This window comes from Stereum hirsutum, assembly GCF_000264905.1.
Source record: "Stereum hirsutum FP-91666 SS1 unplaced genomic scaffold STEHIscaffold_19, whole genome shotgun sequence".
NCBI classification, from domain to species: Eukaryota; Fungi; Basidiomycota; class Agaricomycetes; order Russulales; family Stereaceae; genus Stereum; species Stereum hirsutum.
In genome coordinates, this window is record NW_006763149.1 from 622,024 (window position 1) to 644,592 (window position 22,569).

At 51.9% G+C, this 22,569-nt stretch overlaps 4 protein-coding genes across 4 annotated transcripts; 2 read left to right on the forward strand and 2 right to left on the reverse strand.

Moving 5' to 3' along the window:
• Positions 1-3,697: 3,697 nt before the first annotated feature.
• STEHIDRAFT_142638 (uncharacterized protein) lies at positions 3,698-7,512 on the reverse strand. Its single transcript, XM_007310142.1, has 12 exons — positions 7,495-7,512; positions 7,369-7,431; positions 7,070-7,302; positions 6,813-6,999; positions 6,710-6,741; positions 6,501-6,653; positions 6,423-6,443; positions 6,291-6,366; positions 6,201-6,207; positions 5,838-6,143; positions 3,833-5,782; positions 3,698-3,737 (listed from the first exon to the last, which is right to left on the reverse strand). Exons 2-10 carry the CDS (start codon positions 7,427-7,429, stop codon positions 5,987-5,989), a joined length of 927 nt encoding a protein of 308 aa, XP_007310204.1. The 5' UTR covers positions 7,430-7,431; positions 7,495-7,512; the 3' UTR covers positions 3,698-3,737; positions 3,833-5,782; positions 5,838-5,986.
• Positions 7,513-7,657: 145 nt separating this feature from the next.
• Positions 7,658-10,718, reverse strand: STEHIDRAFT_125742 (NAD-P-binding protein). The gene is made up of 9 exons (XM_007310143.1): positions 10,178-10,718; positions 9,491-10,112; positions 9,322-9,424; positions 8,984-9,146; positions 8,711-8,924; positions 8,497-8,646; positions 8,093-8,436; positions 7,933-8,038; positions 7,658-7,866 (listed from the first exon to the last, which is right to left on the reverse strand). The coding sequence occupies exons 1-4, from the start codon at positions 10,286-10,288 to the stop codon at positions 9,140-9,142; spliced, it is 843 nt and encodes a 280-aa protein (XP_007310205.1). The 5' UTR covers positions 10,289-10,718; the 3' UTR covers positions 7,658-7,866; positions 7,933-8,038; positions 8,093-8,436; positions 8,497-8,646; positions 8,711-8,924; positions 8,984-9,139.
• An 804-nt stretch (positions 10,719-11,522) lies between these two features.
• On the forward strand, positions 11,523-13,440 carry STEHIDRAFT_105089 (subtilisin-like serine protease; the record flags this gene model as incomplete). The annotated part of the gene is made up of 2 exons (XM_007310144.1): positions 11,523-11,984; positions 12,077-13,440. The coding sequence occupies 2 exons, from the start codon at positions 11,523-11,525 to the stop codon at positions 13,157-13,159; spliced, it is 1,545 nt and encodes a 514-aa protein (XP_007310206.1). The 3' UTR covers positions 13,160-13,440.
• A 226-nt stretch (positions 13,441-13,666) lies between these two features.
• STEHIDRAFT_142641 (P-loop containing nucleoside triphosphate hydrolase protein) lies at positions 13,667-21,253 on the forward strand. The gene is made up of 16 exons (XM_007310145.1): positions 13,667-14,228; positions 14,312-14,371; positions 14,466-14,564; positions 14,690-14,868; positions 14,923-15,081; positions 15,143-16,363; positions 16,422-17,148; positions 17,206-17,367; positions 17,422-17,563; positions 17,622-17,711; positions 17,770-18,373; positions 18,441-18,874; positions 18,930-18,975; positions 19,038-19,112; positions 19,170-20,214; positions 20,271-21,253. Exons 1-16 carry the CDS (start codon positions 14,039-14,041, stop codon positions 20,588-20,590), a joined length of 5,553 nt encoding a protein of 1,850 aa, XP_007310207.1. The 5' UTR covers positions 13,667-14,038; the 3' UTR covers positions 20,591-21,253.
• The last annotated feature ends 1,316 nt before the right edge of the window (positions 21,254-22,569 follow it).

Below are 22,569 nucleotides of genomic sequence, written 5' to 3' on the forward strand. Positions count from 1 at the left end.
AGCTTAGTAATATGAAAGCGACCTGCTCCAGTGAAGACAGCTTCAATCTCATTCCATTCTCGTGGACGTCGGTGTAGCTCAGTAGCAGGAACCTTACCCCTACCAAGTATCGCCACCTCCTATACTGCCATGCGGCGGGCGATGATCAAGTGAATTTGTACCACATCAGCACTTGATAGTCTCCGTACTAGCGACTCACAGCACCATCTAGAGCTTCGGAACGGCAAAACGCACCACCAGTCCCAAGAATCCCTCTCCAAATTTTGTGCTTCCTAGATTTCGTGTTTCTACGCGGGTATATTTAGCGCCAGGAAAGGCATGATTCGAAGGAGAACGGGAACGCACCTCTTCCGACCCTATTGATGGAGGAATAACATCAGCGCCCTCGACGCCAGACCACTGGGTCACTCTATTTGGGGGTGTAGCCATCGCGAATGCGGCAGGTATCGATGAGGAAAGAGTAGTTGAGTTCTGCGTACACTTCGTCTCTGTAACGTTAGAATGACCTTTAGGAGGAGCGAGTGCGATAGAGATCATGACCGAGTGTCGTGCTGAGCTGGGCATAGTCAGGCTTGACACGGGAGATAAACAGGAACAAAGCTGTTACGTGATTATTGTGGCGTTTCAACGCGTATATTGTGGCGCTCTGTCTACGGCTTCGAACCAAACTCTGGATAGTGAGTTCAGACGGATGGCGAAAATAGAGGCCTGTGTAAAAGATTGCTGACAAGGATGAGTGGTTATCTTGGGTATGAAGAGCGTCTTCGGAGGCGAAGGCATATGCGATTATCGACCAAGCTTCGAATCCCCCAAGAGGTTCGGGGGCGGTAAGTATTACAAGTTAACCTACCGCTCTGCTCACCGTATACTCATAAGCTCCAATGCCCAGCGTACCTCTACCAACTGACATGGAAGTGCTCAAGCTCAGAACTCGTCTAATGGACCTTCTTTTTCCTTCCGGACAACCGTATGTTTTTACTGTCTCCGAAAGCGTATCATTCACCTAGTAAACTCCTTGTCAAAGGAGAAGTAGCTCGAGGATCAATTCCTGCGGAAGTGTGATAGATGCCACCTGAAGAAATGGTCGTTCTGGTTTGGAACGCGATGAGCGTTCAAGTTGAGCGCCGTGGAAACGGGTCGTCGACGTTGTCGGACGAGGTCGGACGCGACGCGACCGGCTGCTTATTTTCTCAACCCTCTGCGTTTGTACGTCCATGAAGATTCATGCTCGCTATCTCTTACAACCTATCTCATACTTGTCGCATACATATCAACCTGTCTAGCTACTCGCCATAGTCAAGCAAATACTACTGCCTTCTCAGTCATGAAAACAACATCCACTCAATGAGCATATCTAGCTATGTACGGCTCTTCGATCTCGTTCTCGTCTACATACGCTTCGCGAAGGCTATCGCAGACCCTGCTCTCTTCGTTCTCATCTCGTCATGGTGAAGATATTCTCTCCGAGATGTTCAACGAACTCAATTTTCCTCGCACCGAGCGAACCAACCCATTGCATCCTGGTTAGCAGCGACCATCCGAAGGAATAACAAAACGACAACAGCTATCAAAACACGATGGCCAAAGTTAAAATAGGAATATAATCCCCAAGCTTGCTCGGTGCTCGTTGCCTATCAGGCACATAAGTTAGATATTTAGGCTCCAAGGTGCGTCTCTCTACGTCTCTTCCCTCTCCTATCCCTTCCTCGAAGCGCGCGTCCGAAGTCTCGGCATCCATCCATACCTACCATAGCTCTTACAACGGAATATTCTCCTTGTTGTTCTATTTGTCGTCGTCCTCGAAGAACGACTCGTCAAATGGCCGCGCGGACGCGTTGAAATCCTCTGGGACCGGCTTCTCATCCTCCACCGTCAACATGGCAACCGAAGACTATAAGGGCTCTCCGTCAGTCTCAGTCTCTCGCACGAAGCAACTACGATACACCTCACCTTGCGCTGGCCAGCCTCTGTCACGTTCACCTCCCGAACCGTCACCCCGTTCACTTCAACCACATCCTCATCAACCATCTTCAAGATCCCCTCCTCGATGTGCCCCCAGTCGAATCCTTCCTCATCCGTGACAGAAACAGAAGACGATTCTTCAAAGTCATAGGCTACAGACGCGACGCCTTTCACCCAACAAGCCACATCCTCCACTGACTTCTCCATGCCGCTCGCGAGCTCCGGACTCAGGGCCACATTCTCGTCAAGCAGAGGGCAGAAGTTGTGTGGAGGTGTGATGGGGCCCGAGCTATCTCTGGAGATTTCTCCACTGTCCGATATCTCGAGGTCGGCGAGGGGAAACCTATGGTGAACGCGGGCGATAGCCTCCCTGGGTGATATGTAGGAGGTCTTGCTCCAGGTTGTGCTCTGACTGGACCTGGAGGACGGCGGCCAAGCGGTGGACATGGGGTCTTCCGACGGCGAACTGCACGAGACAGAACTTTGAGGCTTCCCAAATGGTGGCCAGCTAGTGGTCTCGATGTTGAGCTTGGGCCTAGATTGGGCGTCGTCGTGCTGAGGATTCTCGGTGAGTGTCAGACCTATCTTGTTCAATTCTGCAGACGTACCACAACGAAAGCCTCCATATGGGCGTACCAAGAGTGGTAAATGCGACGTGTCCCTCGCCTCCCGTTTTCTGTGCTGTCATCAAACGCAATCTCGTAGCCAAAGCTGCGAAGGGCGGAGTTCACGCGGGTGATGGACATTGTGGCGTTTGTAACTTGAGCGGTGAGTGGCGTGATAAGAGGGTCGAGGGTGGGATGCAATACAAAATCGTATGGGGATGATATGGTGGAAGGGGACGATGAAGATGTATATGCGAAGAACTTGGAGGTCTTGGTGTTGGTCCGGGGCTAGGGAGCTTCAAGTTCAGCTGCTTCTGCTAGGACGTCAAGGCTCGGGGCTCGAAGCGAAAGCGGTGTGCAAATAGAAAGCAGTCGGTGCGTTTGTATTATTCGTGGGCAGAGATAGGCTGTATTATGTGGGGGGTGAACGCTGGGTTGTGACCGGGGTGGCGAAAGAACAGTCCCAACGTCGAGAACGCGCTTTATGTGTTCGCGTCTTATTGGTCACATGACCCGCGTCGCCCTCAATGCCTCATTGTGGCAAGTCGTGCGCTTTCCCCTTTGTACGCCCTTGGTTACTGCATTGTTTCTTTGTTTCCTTTGCCATGCACTGGTGATGTCTCACTTACCGCGTGAGTCTTTACACCAGTAGCAATTTCTCCAGTTCATCCGGTCTTGATGAAAGGTGAAGTACGAAATCTCAAAGAAGCTGCTCCAATGCCCCATTCAAACTCATCCATGGTCTTGATGCAATCACTATGTTTCTTGTTGTAATACCGGTATGTCCGACGGAAGACTATTCACGGTCCTCATGTCGCCCTCACATATTGGTACTGTAGTGGCTCACCTCTGACAATGCTCCTGGCTGTTCCCTCGCAATCGCTGTCGATTTACATGTACATTGTGCAGTCAGTGTTTAGCAATAATATGATTACGGTTTAAACTGCCTTGAGCTCTACATATCTTCAGTTTTCGAGGACTGTACAACGGAAACAGATCGGAAGTATAAGTAAAGTGCCACACTCTGTGGCGTCCATAAAGCCGGGATCGGACCCCACATCTCGGCCCGAGTGGCGCGTCTTATTACACGCGAAGAGCTGTTCATCCACATCCACAACCAATCCACAATAAGAACGCGAGCTTCAGCTTACGCCAGATCGCCAGTTCTAGGTAAGTAGCAGACGTTCCGTTTACAGAAGCTCTCCTCGCCATAGATTTGCGTCTAACTTCCGTCTGGGAACGCTTCATCTGATTTTATCGCATAGGGGCTTGATTTGGATGAGTACTGGCTCAGAACGAACGCCACACGTTTCTGTGGCTCAACCGATGGTCACCCAGCTCGCAGCCAGCGCAAAATTTGCAGGCGTTCGAGATACTTCTTCTCAGCTCGAACCAGCCACAGAAAACCCAACAGTCCCTGGGTTACACGCATTCTATACTGATCGCCATCAACGCAGCCAAATCTTCCGCCTACCCACGGAGATCCTCGAGAGCGTCTTCTTCCATTGCACAGATCCGGCTCGAAACCATGGACATGACGTCGAGCCACTCACGGAAAAAGCGTCACTCCCCACTTTGGCGGCGGTGACCCACGTCTGTCAAAGTTGGCGGTCGGCTGCCCTCAAGTACGGCGCACTATGGTGTCAGATCTCTGATAATTTACGAGGTCGATGGTCATCGGTCTTCATCGAGAGGTCCGGGCCTGCACCAATCGACGTACACATCACTCTTCCTCGACACCCTACCAGAACACGAGTAGCCATCCAGTCTCAACTTCATCGTGTACGAGAACTTCATGTCACTGGTCGTCCCGACGATATGTCGATTTTCCTTCTCGGAATTCGTAATCAACCAGCGCCAATGTTGCGAAGCCTCGCTTTCCACAGACCTCCCGAGAATCTACGCGTCACCTTCACCGATCCGTATTATCTCACTCTTCCGAATGAATTGTTTAACGGTGTCGCACCTCGGCTCGAAGAACTCACGCTATGCTCCAATATCGAGGTCCAATTTTCATCCCTCATCATCTCCAACCTTCGGTCCTTGCAGGTCCATGGTGGTCTGACACTTTCCAGACTCCACGCAGTCTTACGCCACACTGCGAATCTCCAAAGTTTATTTGTATATTGCGGTTTCTACGATGAAGAGGTCTTCGACTCTCTCCCGCACGGCATCATAGGCATCGGGGGCCTCGCAGACGACACCGTGGACGTATCTCCGATAGAACTCACACACCTAGAAACTCTATTCCTCGAATGCGACAGTTTCGGCGACTCCGCTCGCTTCATCGATGGTCTTCGTTTCCCTAAAACCACGTTCATAAGCCTTTTGGTGCCACTCTACATGCAAGGCAACACTGCAGAACTCGTCGTCGCCGTCCTCCTCGACTCCATTGCCGATCACGTCCGTGGAAGCGACAAGCACGGAATCAGCCGCATCGAGAGTGTTTCGTACGAACATACCACCCTCAGAGACGACACGAGCATAATCGGTATCACCGGTTGGTCGGCCGACCCTCACGGTGGACCATCACCCATCTTTCCCGGATCGCCATCGTCGACCCGCGCTCCGATATTCGAACTACGGTATACTTGGGAACCCTATACGAGACAGAGCGAAGTGATGTGGGAACCCCTTTTCGTCACCTCCAATACGCTTCCGCTCGCCGGTACCCGTTTCCTCGCGATCACCAACAAGTCTTTCACGCAAGTGGAGACCGGACGCCGCGATCTGTCGGGCTTCAACGATGTCGAAATCCTGCTCGTCAAAGGCGAGCAATGGGAACTATCGAGCCTTCTACGAGCCATCTCTGCCCCTATCTCATCACATCCGGTCGTCGGCCACCTTGGGGCTACTACATTCAGTTCAGTGGGTGGCGAGGTGGAGGACGCGACTGCTACGATACTCTTGCCGCGCTTGAAAAATCTGATCATCACGACGCGGGACATCAAATCCCTCGGAGGGAGGCTGGTAATCGACCTGGTCAAGCTCGTGCGGTCAAGGAAGGGTGTCATGGACTCTGTAGCGTTTGAGGGATGTGATTGGGTGTCGCCACATATTTCGAACATGCTCAGGCCGTATGTGAGGGTGACATGGGACGGGAAAGGGCCTGAACATCGTGCGCCGACGACTAGTAGGAATAAGAGACTTGGGACGCTTCCTGAGGGTGGCACTATTTAGTTTATTAGTTCTGTTCAAAAAAGAACCGCTGCATGGTGAGCCTTTCTGCGCTCTTATAGACGGCCGAGAAAGCTGACTACTAGATTGTAGCCGCCCCGTATGAAACTTCTGCACAGTAATCACAACATTGCTATCTGGGACTTCGCGCAACACAGGGACGAAACGCATCAGTCGTGATTTATCACGCGAATGACCTCGAATATATACAGGTCCATAGCATATGTGGATAATTTGCGGCTTCAACTGTCGCTGTACTCGTAAAACCCCTTCCCGTTCTTCTTCCCATACCACTGTGCATCGACCATACGCTCCAGGAGGACACTGGGGCGGTACTTGGAGTCTCCCGTACCCTCGTATAAAGTTTGCTGGATGGCGAGACATGTATCGAGACCGATGCTGCATACTGTTGTTAGCATATCGCTTTTATGGGATATGTAAGACGTAGAGACTCACAAGTCAGCTAGACGCCCGAGCCATGTATGAGTTGTAAGTAAAGGCAGTTAAGAGTGAAGAGTGGAAGGCGGCGAAGTGGAAGGTACGGACCTAATTGAAGCGGACCCATCGGGTGGTTCATGCCCAATCGCAGGGTCTTGTCGATATCGTCTCGAGAAGCGACGCCCTATCGACGGTATGAGTCAATACCTATCTGCAATGGAGGGTCATAAATGAAAATACCTTCTCTAACCACATGATGGCCTATTAATGGATGTAGTGAGTAAGAAAACCCTTCGGATGAAGTGTGGGCTTGCGCACCTCATTGATGAACGGCATCAGCAAAGCATTCGAGACGAAACCTGGGACATCCTGTGAGGTCGTCACTTCTTTCCCGCACGCAATGGCAAATGACCTTGCACGGTCAAGCGTCTGAGGCGACGTTTGTAGTGCAGAGATTATCTCGACGAGTTTCTAGCACCCCGGTAGAAGGTCAGGAACGTGGGTGGCGTTGTGGCGTGGAAACCCACCATGACAGGAACTGGGTTGAAGAAATGCAGACCTACACGACAGCTTCAGCGTTCACAGGGTGCTCTCAGACGTTGGGATACATGAAATGAGGGATGAACGTACCAACTACTCGAGAGGCGCTTTTCTTTCCGGCTTCCGATGCAGCTGTCTGGCCCTGTGGAATAGTCGCCGCCGCAATCTTCGTGATAGAAATTGACGACGTATTCGTAGCCAGAATCGCATCTGGGCCAAGTTGTGCAGATAGATCTCCAAATATATTTTGCTTCAAATCCAACTTCTCCGAAACTGCCTACCCGGCATCACGATGCGCTCAGTTCCAGCCCCTGTTCAAGTACACAAGAGTGGTGTGGCCCACGCACCTCAATGACCATATCGACATCCCTCAAACCTGAAATGCCTTTGCTACCATCTATTACGGTGATTCTGTCGCGTGCCTCTTTGGCGTCGATATCTTGGATCTTGCCTTTGGATACGTCCTTCGCTAAGAGCTTGTCCATGAGTTTCAGTCCTTTCCCAATCTGTTCGTCTGAGCGGTCGTGTAGCAAAACAGGAATTTTGGCGCGAAGAGCTGCTACGTATGCAATCCCAAGCCCTATATCATGGATGGAAACAAAATATGTGTTAGGTTAATTGTTGAGAAAGAATGATTAGCACGCACCCATCTGGCCAGCACCCAAAACGCCGAGCGTTCTCACACCGTGAGCTACTGCCTGAGCCATTTCTAGAAAACACAAAAGCAGAAGCGATTTCAGTATATGCTCAATACGCAAGGCATTCCGCTCACAAGCAGAACGAGGCCTAGAAAGAATGTGGTGGATAGTATTCAAGAGCTCGTTCGTCCAACATTCGCGTGCGGGGTAAGTAGCAGTTTCACATGATTGGCCGCGCATATGATCCGGATGCGGCGGTAGAGGGACTATGACGACGTTCTTTGCTCGCCACCATGACCTCGATCAGCATTTATTCGACTCCGTTAACTGTGACCATCACAACATCTAGGGCCTCTGGACATTGTTGTCAACGATGACGAGCTCTCTTCCGCCACTGGTCCAGGCATTTTCGGGAGCTGTGGGTAGTGCAACTGCCAATGCGGTCTCGTACCCACTCGACCTTGTCACAACGCGACTACAAACCACAAAGTCTAAAAGACTGCAAGGTTAGTTTGCTGCAGATGAATACTACATGGCCCTCCGAAAGGCTAAGACGTAAGTGATGTGGACAGGAATTCGTGGTGCTCTTGCTGTCCTTCACTACACGGTCGAGAGATATGGCGTCTCCGCCTTGTACGACGGGCTAGCGTCAGACACGGCCTCGACGATGTTGTCTAAGTGAGTACTATCGCCTTTCGCTTCAGAAATTTTACCAATAATTCGACTGTCTAGCTTTCTGTACTTCTATCTGTACTCGTGGTTGCGTGCAAGCTTACTTCGGCGACTATCCCGCCAATCCGTCTCTTCCAAAGTGCCACTTCTATCTATACCCCAAGAACTCGGCATAGGATTTGTCGCAGGGGTCGCCAGCAGACTCATCTCGACCCCACTGAGTCTGATTACAATACAACTTCAGATGGAGAGGGAAGGAAGCGACGATGAGGTTGAAGAAGTCGAGGAGAAGGTTGAGCAAGGCAAAGGTAGGGACGTGGAGAAAAGCGTGAATAAAAGAAAGGGTCTGCTTGGGATTATGAGGACCATATACGAGCAACGCGGTCTGGCCGGGTTTTGGAAAGGTTATCATCGAACATATATATTTATTGCACGACGAGCACACTGACAAGACTTGTACACAGGTTTCGATACGACTGTTCTACTGTCGCTCAATCCATCTATCACCTTTGCCTTCTTCCAGCTTTATCGCCAAGTCTTTCTCCGAGGCGAGCAGCGTAATAAACCTCCCGCTCTTCATGCATTTCTTGGAGCCGCCGTCGCCAACTCGATAGGTACGCCACCGATAGCTTCGAGTGTCTGTGGTGTTTTGTGGCGCTGATCATTTTGTGACGCAAGCCGTCTCAATACTGTACCCTCTCATCCTCGCGAAGACCAGGGTCCAACTCGCAAAGGATAACCCGTCGCGAGCGACTCGTGTAAGTACTAGGCGGGTGCTGTATGATGCTTACCGAAGGCAGGGTGGATTTCCGGGAGGAATGTATCAAGGTTTGGAGGCCCAGATTGCAAAGGGATTTTTGAGCCAGGGTATCACCTTCATGGTCAAGCAACGGTAAGTAGCATTTGAGTCCAGGCGTAAACATATCTCACTAACACCCCTTGTGCCTTCAGTGTGGAACACTTAGTTGTGGCCGCTGTGATGATTATGCGCAAATAATATTTGAAGACAACCGGTTCTGACTGGTCTTGCACGTATCATCTCGCAGCCCCGAACGGATTGACGATTCGAGAGCGAAAATATTCATCTCATAGCGCAAATGCAAATGATCAATCCGTAAGCTCTCCGACTTCCTCTTCCCTTCATACATGTACATCCCTCTCTTCTCCCAGTCTCCAAGAGTTCCTCTACGGTGGCAAAGCGAATGCCTTCGAATAGCGTCTCCCTTTGTTTGTGAACGATATCGTTTGGCAATGCGGACGCGCCTGAAAATTTCCACTCGTCCATGTAGGCCCTCGCGAGCGTGACTTGTTCCTCTGGCTCGGCATAGCAGTCCGCGATCTCGCGATATATCTGCGCTGGCGTCCGATACTCGACCGACTCGAACTTCCTACCTATTCATGACAACAATAACTATAAGTTTCCCCGGGATTCAATATATTCCTGTATGTTAAACTCACCATGAAAATTCTGCACCCATCCCAAAGCCTCATTCCACGTTCCCTCCGTGCCCATCACATACGTCTCTTCAGGCCACTCACCCCTCGGAACTTCGATCAGCCTGACCAAAGCCTTGGCCACATCCCTCCCTGCCGTCCATCCAATCCTCTCCTCTCCCGTCCCCGGAATAACGGCCTTCCAGTTCTTGGTATCGAGTGGCCAGAATCCATCCGGCATGTCCTTATAATATCGCTTTTCGGTCTCGCCAAAATAATCCATGAACCATCCCATGCACATCAACGTCCACTCAACCTCCTTCGACTCGTCATCGCGATGGAGTTGCTTATGCTTGCGGAGCGCTCGACGCAGGGCGCCGTGCGTGGGGATATAAAATCGAGGTTTATCGGGATGGTTGATCAGGTCTCCACCGTACTCTGACGGCACGAATCGAGTGCAGTCGGAAGAGAGCGAGCAGGCGCGAAGCATGGCAAGGTGGGCGGTGTTGTAGAACGACGGGTCGTTGGAATGCAGGAAGGAGAAGAGGATGGTTGCGTGGGTTGTGTTGAGGATGGAGAGGAGGGAGGATTCGGTGTAGTCTGTTATATGTTGGGTGATGGAGGGGCGGTTGAACCAGGGTCGTTCCTGTCGTGGTATGAGCGATTAATGAGCTAGTATACTTATGTTAGTGAAGGCAAAAGGGTACGTACGGCTCTGGTGATGAGGACGATAGAATACCGGTTTGTTTTCTCGAGTTCTTCGACGAGGTATTTCGCGGTGTCTGAGGCGCCTGCGATAGCGACAACCTGTTTATCGGCCATGGTGCTTGATTAGTCGAGTGGGGATGTATCTGTACGGTTTCTCCACGACGCGTAGCGCACCCTCTTTATAACACTAGCTGTGGCGTTGGTCTGTGGCTGAAAAGCAAGTCCCTGCCCATCATCCACTTCCTTCGTCTTCCTTCGACCCCATTGAAACTATGATCACTAAGCAGATAGGCTTGGCGACCCACTTAAACATCAAACTTGGGACGAATGTTACGGTGGAGATCTTTTTGGAGTAACTACGCGGTCTGTTTATTCTGAACGCAGTGGGCATTAGGAGACGCAAGCACCTTCCAATACGCTATGCTGAGCTCGAGGTGACGGTGCCACCTGCTGAGCCAGGATGGCGCCAAAACGCTGGGCCTCTAGACTTTGAACATGCGGCCATCGCTGGATTGTTTCCTGTTCTCGAGAAGATTCTCGTTTATTTACCCATCGTTCTCGGGGCGAGTAAGGTATTCGTCTCATCGCAGTCTCCTGCAGATCGGGTCGTACTCGGATTGCAGATTGCATAATTATAGGAACCGAGCTGCTAAATCTCAGAAAGGATGAGCTGACTTACGAATGCAAAGACGTCCGAGTCAATGAAAGCAGCCACGAACTTTGCTATATGTAGACAAGAAGGACAACCGGAAAATAAGGAAGGCCTACCTAGTACAGCATGCATGTCCTGTACTTCTGAATGCAGTGCTGTTTTACAGAATATCTTCATGTTTTCCTGGAGCATATCAATGGCCTAGATCTGTGCCTCGCTCTTCGCGAGCAGGCTGAGAGGCGCTGGCTTGATATCTACGTGATGGCTGGACGGTGAACTCGGTAACTCGGAACAGCACGATACTTTCGCCACAACGCACCACAATATTCGCCACACCCCCAAAACGTGCAACTCCATCAGCGCACCGGGAGAGATCGGATTTCCGTTCCGGACGAAACACGTCCTCTTGGGTCTGAATCGTGTGCGTATTCCAGTCAAACACGCTCATCGTACGGCAAGCAACCGCAGAAACAGGACAGCATCGTGATGATAGTCAACAAAATATCCGTAAGAGGAACCCTCTGAAGTTGAACGCGTTATCATCGAGGCTGGCGGACGCGGGGATGTCGTAGCGTGTCTGGGTGAGTGCGCCGAATGCGGGGTTGTCGCGCGACGGAGTGGGGCCAAACAAAGACCAAACAAAGACGTAGGTTATCAGGTCGTTCGCGCTGACTCTGTCGTTCCTCACCCGCCACCATGATCCCCTCATCAGTATCCCTGCTCTCCTTCTCCATCGGACTTGCCGCACAGGCAGTCGCCTCTCCGCTCTCTACTAATTCCAACAATGTCAACGCCAATTTCGCCCGCACGTCCTCGCTGCCGCTCGCACCGTTGCTCGGTGCCTCCCATGACGCACCCCACGGGACCGTCAACAACTCGTACATCGTCTTCATGAAGCCCGAGCTTCACAGCTCGGCGCTCTCCAACCACTTCAACTTCCTCGAGGCGGCGCACCAGGAGGACCCACTCGAGTCCGCTGAGGGCGAGAGCGGCGTCAAGCACGTCTATGACGGGCACATTAGGGGCTATGCGGGGTGGTTCACGGAGAACACACTCAATAAGATCAGGTCGATGCCTGAGGTCGACTTTGTCGAGAGGGATCAGATTGTGAAGACGCAAGAGGTTCAGGCGAAAGAGGTTCAGAGGTCGGCGCCATGGGTACGTTCTCCCTACATTCATCCCCCGCAGCTTATCTCCTGTTCGTGTGACGCGTCATACTTACTGTACCGCTTTCATTCATTTACCTATAGGGTCTCGCACGTATTAGCCACCGCCCCAGGCTCTCCTTCGGTACCTTCACTCGTTACGAGTACTCTCCCGATGGTGGTGAGGGTGTCGACGTCTATGTCATCGACACTGGTATCAACATCCACCATGCCGAGTTCGAGGGCCGTGCCTTCTGGGGCAAGACCATTCCTCAGAACGATGTTGACGAGGACAACAACGGTCACGGTACTCACTGTGCCGGCACCATCGCTTCCAGGAAGTACGGTGTTGCTAAGGCCGCCAACGTCATCGCCGTCAAGGTCCTCGGTTCGAATGGCTCCGGCACTATGTCGGACGTCGTCTCTGGTGTCGTCTTCGCCGCTGATTCCGCTGTGAAGAAGGCCGCCGCTGCTCTCGCTGAGCTCAAGGCCACCGGCTCGACAAAGCACAAGGGCTCTGTCGCCAACATGTCGCTTGGCGGTGGCAAGTCCAGGGCTCTCGACCAGGCTGTCAACGGCGCCGTCGACGCTGGGCTTCACTTCGCTGTCGCTGCCGGCAATGACAACAGGGACGCGTGCAACTACTCCCCCGCTGCTGCCGAGAAGGCCGTCACCGTCGGCGCTTCTACTCTCGGTGACGAGCGTGCCTACTTCTCCAACTACGGCAAGTGCGTGGATATCTTTGCCCCCGGCTTGAACATCCTCTCCACCTGGATCGGCTCAGACCACGCCATCAACACCATCTCTGGCACGTCGATGGCTTCGCCCCACACCGCCGGTCTCCTTGCCTACCTCCTCTCCATCTATCCCTCCGCCACCTTCGACCCATCGCTCTCTTCCCTTGTTCCCCCGCCGCTCAACACTGTCCGCCCTGGATCGCCCATCGCTCGTGCGTACCAGATGGCGTACAGCGTTCTTCCTAGCTGGGTATCGAGCTTCCTTCCCCCCATGCCCCTCCTCGATATCATCGGCGGTGGATCGGATGTCCCCGCGTTTGGTGAGAACAAGTCGTTGAGCCCTGCTCAGCTCAAGGCCGCCCTCGTTGCACTCTCGACCAAGGACATCCTCACGGAGATCCCCAGCGACACCGTTAACCTTTTGGCGTTCAACAACGCCACTGCTGCTTAAGGGTGGATGTACGGTCTTTGGCGCAGGGAGCGGTGATGGTTGGATTGATGGATGGAGACTTAATGCTATCGTTGATGATGATCATGATAGAGGGTCAGCTTAGTTTGTTATGCGTTTTTGTCGGTCGGGGTATTACCCCAACCTTGTAATTTAGTGTTCACAGTCCGCTACTGTTCAGTTGTGTGTTCTCTCGCATCAATATCGTTCACGCCCACCGTCACGATTCCAGTCTTGCAAATATTCGTCTGCTGTCGTCTTTTACATGCAATTTACGTTCGTCGAACTTGGAATCTTGTGTGATTTTGTGGTTTGTCGTTGTGAACCTCGATTCCAGTCTGGCAAGGAGATGACTAGTGATGGTGTGCTGCCATCGCAACGACAATAATGATTGTCGCGTGGTCGCGACGCGACGCGTGTCGGCTATGACGTCATGCCACGTGGGTCGACCTCGAAAGAACTTGATTTTTGTGCAGAGAACGCCACACAAATTCTCAGTACGTCTCCATCATCGACGGTGCTGTGTGGCGCCGACTGTAACGTTGTTTGCAGTTGTGGACCCCATTTTATTTCGCCAGTTAAGGTTCACAAAGGCAACACGAGGTCCGAAGTTCTTGTGGCGTGTTGTTAAGGGTTACTTTAGCTGTGGTATAAGTATAAATCCTGGGCTTGTCCTCTTCTGCGGAGAAACTCTCGTCGTCTTCTATATCCTTGGAAAAGTTTTGTTCTGCTCTTTCTAGTTAGCCAGTTACTCTCTACTCTGAGGACACGAAATTTGTTGGGGCTCTTCTCTGACTTTGACCTGGAACTGGATTCTGCTGGTTACTTACTTACTAGTACTTCAAAAAACCCGCATTCCGACCTCCGTGGGCCGTAGTAACAATGGACGACTTCGACGAAGATGATACGATTCCACGCTCGCCCGATGTGAGCACTAGGGACGACAAAGAAATGACAGCGGGAGATGCGCTGGAGAGCTTGGACAGGGAGTGGTACCGCGAGGTGGCGAAGCGGGCGAGATGGATGGATCTGGTGGGTGATTATGCGGGGAGCGAGAGGTTCATTTTGGATGGTCAGTTCTTTCGACTTTGATATCGGTGTGGAAGTTTTATTTTTATTTTTGAGTCCTGACGAGTTTTGTACTATGCACTGTAGGAGATTCGCTTTTTCAGCAGGTGCTCGATGATGAGCTGCTCAGACTTGGACGCCCGGGAGGTAAGCCCGTTTTCGAATTGAGTAACTCGAGCGACGTGGTCAAGGCTCATACGCTGATATGTGCTGACATCTGTCCCTGTTTTTTTTGCAATAGACCCTTCTTTCCAGATTTTGCACGCGGTGTATAGTATGGAGCGGTTCTTGGACGAGATGATGAAGCGGAGTGCGGTCTTTGATGTCGTATTTTGGCACGGTCAGTGTTTGTTCTTTATCCCTAGCCTTCTCATTTGTCGTTCGTGAACCTTGTACTCGCGCAGCCGTCACACTCGGTGACCAGTCTGTTCGTGAACGCTGACTTGAAGTGGCTTCACTCTTCAGACCTTCGACACGGAACCCTAAAGACAGGCAGTCCAGAATTTGTCTCTACGTCCAGAGCGCTGGCTCGTCAGCTCCTCTTCGCACACCTCGTACAGCACGCAGAAAAGACGGGGTTGAATGTCTTCGCCTTCAGAGGCCTCGAGGACCCAGAATGGGACAAGTATCGAAGGAAGACGAGGGTAAGTTCATATATTTCAATCAGGACGTTGTTGATATCTGATTTTGCTTCATAGCCAATGTTCGTCATGATCAACGATGGCGGAGGACTGAATGAAAATGCGAGCGAACTGGAGGTCGGGCGAGTTCTGACTCAGAGAACACATATCTTTGAGTTTTTGTCCCACGGAACTGCCGTGAGCCTGCTACGAGGCAGTGAGTGTCGAGACTCGAAAGTAAGTCCTCCTCTATCGCACTCTTCCGCAATTTCGCCGGCTCATGTCATAATTGTCACAGATATTCTCGTTCGTTTTCGAACAGCATTTCGACTTGGCCGCGAAGCAGAAGATTCCTAGGAGCGACATGATATGGGAAGCCGCGTCTAGAGCGCACGAAGCACTCGAGGTAGCTGACACATCACGCTACGAGGAATTGGAAGTCTTGCCCTTACGAGCCAACATGCCTCAGAGCCAGAGCTTGGACGACATCCTCCTGGAAGTCGTGAAACTCAGCGATGCCCGTAACGCTACTGCGCCCCAGACCTTCATCGAGCTTCTATACCTCTTCATAATCCATTGCCTAATCCTACCGACCTTATCTGTCAGTGAACGAGCCCGAGATCTAGATGCCCTTGATCCTCGCCTGTTGGAAATGCTATGTCAAACGTTCCTTCCATCCGTGTTCCTTTCGCTCGAAACGGCAGTCTCAGCTCACCAGGCATTTGTGGACTGTGACGGAAGGCTCTTTGCCTCCCTTCTCCGGTATGTTCTCAGCGAACCCGACAGACCCGTAGATCAACTCGTAGGGCATGCCGTTCATGTGCGGGCCTCCGAGATCTGGAACTCGACAGGATTAGGCCAGCCGCCCATTGGTCTCGCCACACTCAGACGCGAGTACAGCGTCGACGATGATCTCTTCTCCCCTCCAGGGCATGAAATGTCGTCTCCGAGGCCAGACTTCAAGCTCCTCGCTTTCTCTAACCCCGTCTTCGATGAAGAACTCTCCGCCGTGCATATTCATGTCGATGCCGTCCCTGTCGCCGCGCAGACTACCTCGCCTACCTCGCCTACCTCGCCTTCCTCTCAGCCCGTCGCCGCCTCCTCCACTTCCACTGCCGACTCCGACTGGGACTCCGAACCTGAGCCAGAGCCAGTCATTGCGGTATCGGAGTCCATACCAGTAACGGGCCCAGAGGGAGATCATCCCGAGTTTACGTTCGGCACGGCCTTCGCCGATACGCGCCATTGGCACGCAAACAAACGAGCTATCCTTCCAAAACATCTCGGCGGAGAAACTAGTCACGAGCTCCGGGACGCAGATATCAAAGCCAGGATGCGGAGGTTGAGGAGCGAGCAGCGCTTCATGGCGGCTTTGCAGCGGTTAGCGGCAACATTGACGGGAGCTTCGGGGACGCTGCTGGAGCAGATTGTTATCACGAGTGCGGAGGGGAGCGGCCGAAAGACGAAAGCGGTGAAGGAGAAAGAGGATAAGGCGAAAGATAGAAAACTGATCGTCCAGGTAGGCTGTTGCATATCCTTTTGAAGCTGTGTTGCTGCTCATGCTTTGGGTCACCAAGGAGAAGAGCGTCCGCAAGCCGAACGCGTCTTCCAAAAAGAAGTCTACCGAATCCTCCGCCGACAAGATCCGTCGTCAGCACGCGGAAGCCAAAAATAATAAACAGAAGTCAGCTTCCGAACTCTGGTGGACAGAGCAGTTGAGCACCATGGCCAGCCTCACCTCCGAGGGCAAGATGCTTCATTTGAAGGGGATCAGTCGGAACGAGAAACTTCTGCAGGACTGGCTTGCCGTCGAGTTTAGACTCTTCCGACTCGATCTTGAGCTCAGACGCTGGATCGATGAAGCGAGCACGCTGTCGGATCCGGTGGAGGTCGCGAAGATTAGGGACCGATACACGGTGTCCATCATGAAGGTGGTTAAGGAGCTGTACGAGAGACGGGGTTTGACGCCGACTGCCCTCAAGACGCTTAGGTCCATCTTGCTGGCGCTTGGATTTGGCGATTACGCTGAAGATCTGGAGAAAGCTGCCAAAAGCCAAGCCGAGGATACGGATCGTCCGCTGAGCTTCAGCTTTCTCAAGCTTTGGAGCGCGTCGAAGAAAGCGCCGGTACACAAATTTATGAGGATTGAAGAGCATCCGACCAGGTGGCAGCTTCGGTTGTTTGGGCAGTTCATGGATAGGAGTATGGATAGTAAGCCCGATGCGAGAGTGTCGTTTGATCCGGACGCGTGGCAGAGGGAGGTGTTGGACTGTCTGGATGAGGATGCCTCTATACTTGTTGTCGGTGAGTCCAACCTGTATGTGTATCAGCGTTGTGAGACCTGATCGTTGTATATTCAAGCCCCGACAAGTGCAGGGAAGACGTTCATATCTTTTTATGCCATGGAGAAGGTGCTACGAGAGTCGGATGACGGGATTCTCATTTATGTGGCGCCGACGAAGGCTCTTGTCAATCAGGTCGCCGCTGAGGTTTATGCACGATTTTCGAAGGACGTGAATGGCCGTAAGTTCCATTCATTCTCGTTTTTCGGAGTTAGGGCTAACAGTTGCTCTACAGGCGCGTTTTGGTCCATCCATACTCGAGATTACCGCGTACATGACTCGCAGAAATGCCAGATCATGGTCACGGTACCGGAGATCTTGACTGTCATGTTGCTGTCTCCTCCTCTGGCCAGGACTTGGACTCCCCGTATAAAACGGTCAGAAGCGTTTCTGTGCTATAGTCCAAGCGATTTACTGATACCGTACCCCACCCAGGATCATCCTGGACGAGATCCATACTATTGGGCAACAAGAAGGTGGCGCGGTCTGGGAGCAAATCATTCTCCTTGCACCTTGCCCAATCATGTAAGTCTCGTTTGACTAGCTTCTACACAGATGTGCTTGTGAACATGATCATTTTTAGTGGTCTTTCAGCCACGGTTGGTGAACCCGAACTGTTCAACACTTGGCTTAGTCACGTCCAGAAAACCAAAGGATTCAACCATCGCTTCATTCATCATCCTCACCGATACTCCCACCTTCGGAAATTCGCGTACTTCCCCCAACTACAACGGCCCTCCAAGTTTACCGGTCTTGACCGTTACCAGCCAAGCAATGGTTTGAAGTTCATTCATCCCATCTCTGCATTGGGTTTCGGGGTATCTATGCCTCCGGACTTCTCGTTGGAGGCTGCAGATCTTCTAGAGTTTCGCGATGTCATAGCGGGGCTTGATGCCGGTCTTGCTGTGGGAATAGACCCCGAGCGTTTTTTCCATGGCCATTCGACATTCTTGACACAGAAGGACATCTTGCGATATGAGGTCGTGGCAAAGGAGGCCTTGAATACACTGATTACCACGTCGGACCCTCTCAATAACTCCTCGCCACTGAGGAAAGTCATTCACAGGGTCCAAGACCCGGTGGTCGCGCGGACAAGCGGACATGTTCTCAATACGCCGCCATCCCCAAAGATGTTCTTGGACGGGTTGGTACCCTTGTTAGCCGATCTTGATGCCAGCAACGACCTCGTGAGTTTCTATGTTTACTGGTGATACGGCGTCTTGCTCTGTAGAACTAATGTATGCTTTTGTTCAGCCCGCTTTACTCTTCAACTTCGATCGCAAGAATTGTGAACGTATGGCGGAATATATCTTGGAGACCCTGCAGGACACAGAGGAAGAGTGGCGAGCGAATAGTGTAGAGTGGAAGCGGAAGCTCGAACGGTGGGAAGATTGGAAATCTAGGGAGAAGGAGCGCGCCCGGGCTCTCGAAAGGATCAAGAAACAGGACAAGGAGGAGCCGCAGAGAATAGACGATCGTTCTTGGGAAAGCACATTTGATCCTGACGACCCTTCGCCGCAGTTTTCCTTTTCAGCGCCAGCTGCATACCAAAAGACAGACCTAGAGGAAGACATGCGGCAGTTGGAGTGGAGGTCGTCAGTGCCGCAGTGGGTATTGAAAGCGCTTTGGAGGGGGGTTGGAATACATCATTCCGGCATGAACAAGGTCTACCGGAGTCTGGTCGAGCGGTGAGAACGATCTGTTATACCCCGAGCTTTTGTCTGATCACTGACTTTTCCTTAGACTTTTCCGCATAGGTTTTCTTCGAGTGGTAATCTGCACTGGCACAGTATGTACCTCTCGCGCTGTGGTAGTGTATGTTATCAGGCTCATTAGCATTGCCCGATCTAGCTGTCACTAGGTATAAATGCTCCGACGAAGACATCTGTGTTCTGCGGGGATTCCCCTTTCCTGACTGCTCTGATGGTATATTCTTCCTCCTGCTCCCGTTCATTATTTCCCAACTCATGTGTGCATTTACAGTATCGTCAATGCGCTGGCCGAGCTGGCCGCCGTGGATATGACCTGTTGGGTCGAGTCATATTCTATGGGATGCCTCTGGACCGAATACACCGTCTGATTCTCTCCAAGCTCCCTCGCCTCATGGGAAGCTTCCCTCTTTCTTCAACTCTGTCTCTTCGCCTTTTCAACCTTCTCCACGGATCCGCATATGCAAAATACGCAACCGACGCCATACAGAGCATTCTGCGTCTTCCACAAATCAGCTTTGGCTCCGAGATCGGCAAGGAACAGGTTCTGCATCACCTCCGATTTAGTATCGATTTCCTGCGCCACGCGCATCTCCTGGACCACAACGGACATCCTATCAACCTTTTTGGTATCGCATCGCACCTTTACTATCAAGAACCGAGCAATCTCGCCCTGGTGACATTGCTGCAGAGCGGCGTAGTACATGAAATCTGTGGGCAGAAGAGCTTCAAACGGGCACAACAGGACTTCATGCTGCTTGCCTGCCACCTTTTCGGAAGACGTTATCTTCCGGATTCGTACACGACTGCTCGAGGAGTCCAGGATCTCGTGCGAAAAGGGCCCTCCATCGTCGTTCTTCCTCCCCTGGATTCACGCTCCCGTGAAGTGTTGACGCGGCAGCAGCAACAGATCCTTCGCATTTTCACGGCTTACGCAGTAACATTCGCTACGCAACACTCTGAGCGCCTCTCCACGGAAACGAGGCTTCCTCTCAGCAAGGCAGATATTTCGGGAGATGATGCTCGAGATGATACGCCCTTTGTGGAACACCTGGAACGAACCTGTCTTCGAGCCCAAGCAAGGTCATCATTCGTGGCGAACTCGGGCCACACCGACTCCTTCAGGAGTATATCGGAGCTTGCGAACACGGTACGGCAAGGAATACATATCAACGAGCACGCCATCCCATCGTTCGAAAAGATCATCGCAATCTCTGGACAGTCGGGTCAATTGTTCGCGTTGAATGCGCATATCTATGATTTCTACAAACACGGCCAAGTCGCCGCGCTAGCTAGAATGAATGGCATCCGCCGTGGAGGTGAGCACTGTTCTACTAAACTCGCAGATCTTGCACTGAGCCTATCGATTCTACAGATATCTGGTACCTTTTGCAAGACTTCTCGCTGACATTGGCCACCATCCGAGGCGACCTCGAGAATCTTCTTACTGCAGCAGGCAAGGCATACAAGCCTCAGGAGATGTCCGAGGACGCGTCGGATGTAGTGGGCGGTTCGGATAGCGGGTACCAGACACTTGATCCTGCGGAAGCCGATGATGTGGAGGATCTTAACGATGGCGATTCATCTGCGTTCAAGAGACCGCCCGGGGTTTCGGAAAGGGATTGGCGGGTGTATGAAGTGGTCAATGCGGTGGTAGTCGACTTTTCGGCGAAGTTCAAGGCGATGTGGTCTTAGCGTTGTCAGATAGCGTGGTTGAAGCAAGATATGCATTGATCGTTACACAATATAGGCTTCGTTACTTTAGATGACTGTGTAGGCGCGCTGATACAAGAGGATCCTGATTATCGCGACTTCTCCCTTTTCAGAACTGCGCAGGGTACCCCTATGAAAGTTGTCTCAGCGGCCGACGCATTGACAGGAGACTCATACGACGTACCTAACTTAGGTAGACTCTAACTCCCGAACTCGGCGGCGAAGGGCGTCAAGCTCCTCATTCGCGCTACGCCAGGCCAGTGTAGACTCCTTTTCTCGTTCTTTATCCTCCCACTTTCGTTCGAACAGGGATCGCAAAAAGACCCAAATATACTGCCAGCCTCGGATGCGATCACCGGGAACGACGTGTACGTGGCCTGAGAAATCTCCGATGACAGACTCTTCGTCTGTTAGCGGCCCCTGCCACTTGAGGCACTTGGGGTCGTGAATATGCTCGACGAGGAATTGGGCAATACGAAGGGAGCGTAAGTGAAGGTTGGGAAGATCGTGGCACGGGGAAGAACCGACGAATAGCGTGGCAAAAGGCAGTGAAGGAGGGGTCATCTCAGGCCTTAATAAAGGGTCCGCGTTTATGTCGAGATAGAGGCCAAGATGACGCAAGTTTGAACAGCTTCGGAAATGGGTGATTGCGATGAAAGAGAGGAAGGGCTTGGTCAGGACAAGAGGTGTGCTGTTGAGATCGAGTTCTTCGAGATCGCAAGGCCACTTTTCTACGAGATCTTGAACCTGATCATCCTTGATATCAAGAGGATGGGCGGTCTGTACGTGGAATTTGTTGAGGTATCGAAAGCGAAGAACAGGAAATATGTCTCTGTAGTTATAAGTGGGATAGTCTTTGGGGGGGATGGCGACTGGAAGATGAGAGGAAAGGTCGAGCTTGAGTGTCGTCAGCGATGGACAAGTGTCGGAAAGGGCAGTCATGAGATCCAATAAAACAGCTGATGAGGTGTTGTCCGGGATGATGTGGAGCCAGAGGCTGGTGAAGTGTGACGACGGACAATTTGCCTGTCTAAGGAACTCCTGTGCATGATCTACGGATGCTGCGAGCGATAGATACTGGAGGGAGGGGAAAGAGCCCGGTTCGAGGGTGATGCGGGAGGCTTGCGCATCTAGATGATGGGTCCCCGAGAGACAACCATGATGTATATCGAGCGTTTGAAGCCTCGCTAATCCTGCGGCAGCGCGAGCAATATTGGGACTGAGTCCCTGGCACGGGATGAGAAGTTCCGAAATCATGGGCAAACGGGAGACCAATTGACAGATATCATCCTCTAGATCCCCGAAAAGATCGTCTGAGACCACCTCCAACTTCTCGATGTTTGGGCTCCGATCGGTTACTCTGGAAACCAGCCTGTGCAGGATATGCTGTGACGGCCACTCGTTTAAGAACCGTCGCATGCGGAGAACTACACGCTTAACTGACGATTGCAATAATAAGGAATCGAAGATGTTGGTAGTCGCATAACCATCAATGGAGCGCAAGTTTGGGAATACGGCTAGAGTAGGTCGAGAAGACGATACTTCGTGCAATGCCTCTGATGATAAAGGGGCCATTCCATCAAGAGATGGATCTTCAACGACACGAACTCGGTAACTGTTCGTGAGAAGGCATTCCCAGTCCTTCGCACTTGGTGGATCTATAAAATCCTATAAACAACGTTCACTGGCGTCAACGAGGAAAAAAATCCCGCTTATAGAGCGACTGGGTGACTTTCTGTAGCAGTCTAGGAGTGTTCCTTGACGCGCAGAAGCACAGATATGAGGGCCTCAGCCAATCAACAGTCGCTCTGAGCCTCCTTTCTGTGATCTAGCCGTCTGAAATGTGCACGTTCTAGAGGCTTAGAACACAGAAAAGAGGCTCAGATCGATTTTTGATTGGCTGAGAGCCTCGTATTTGTGCTTCTGTGCGTCAAGAAACACTCCTAGACTGCTACGAAAAG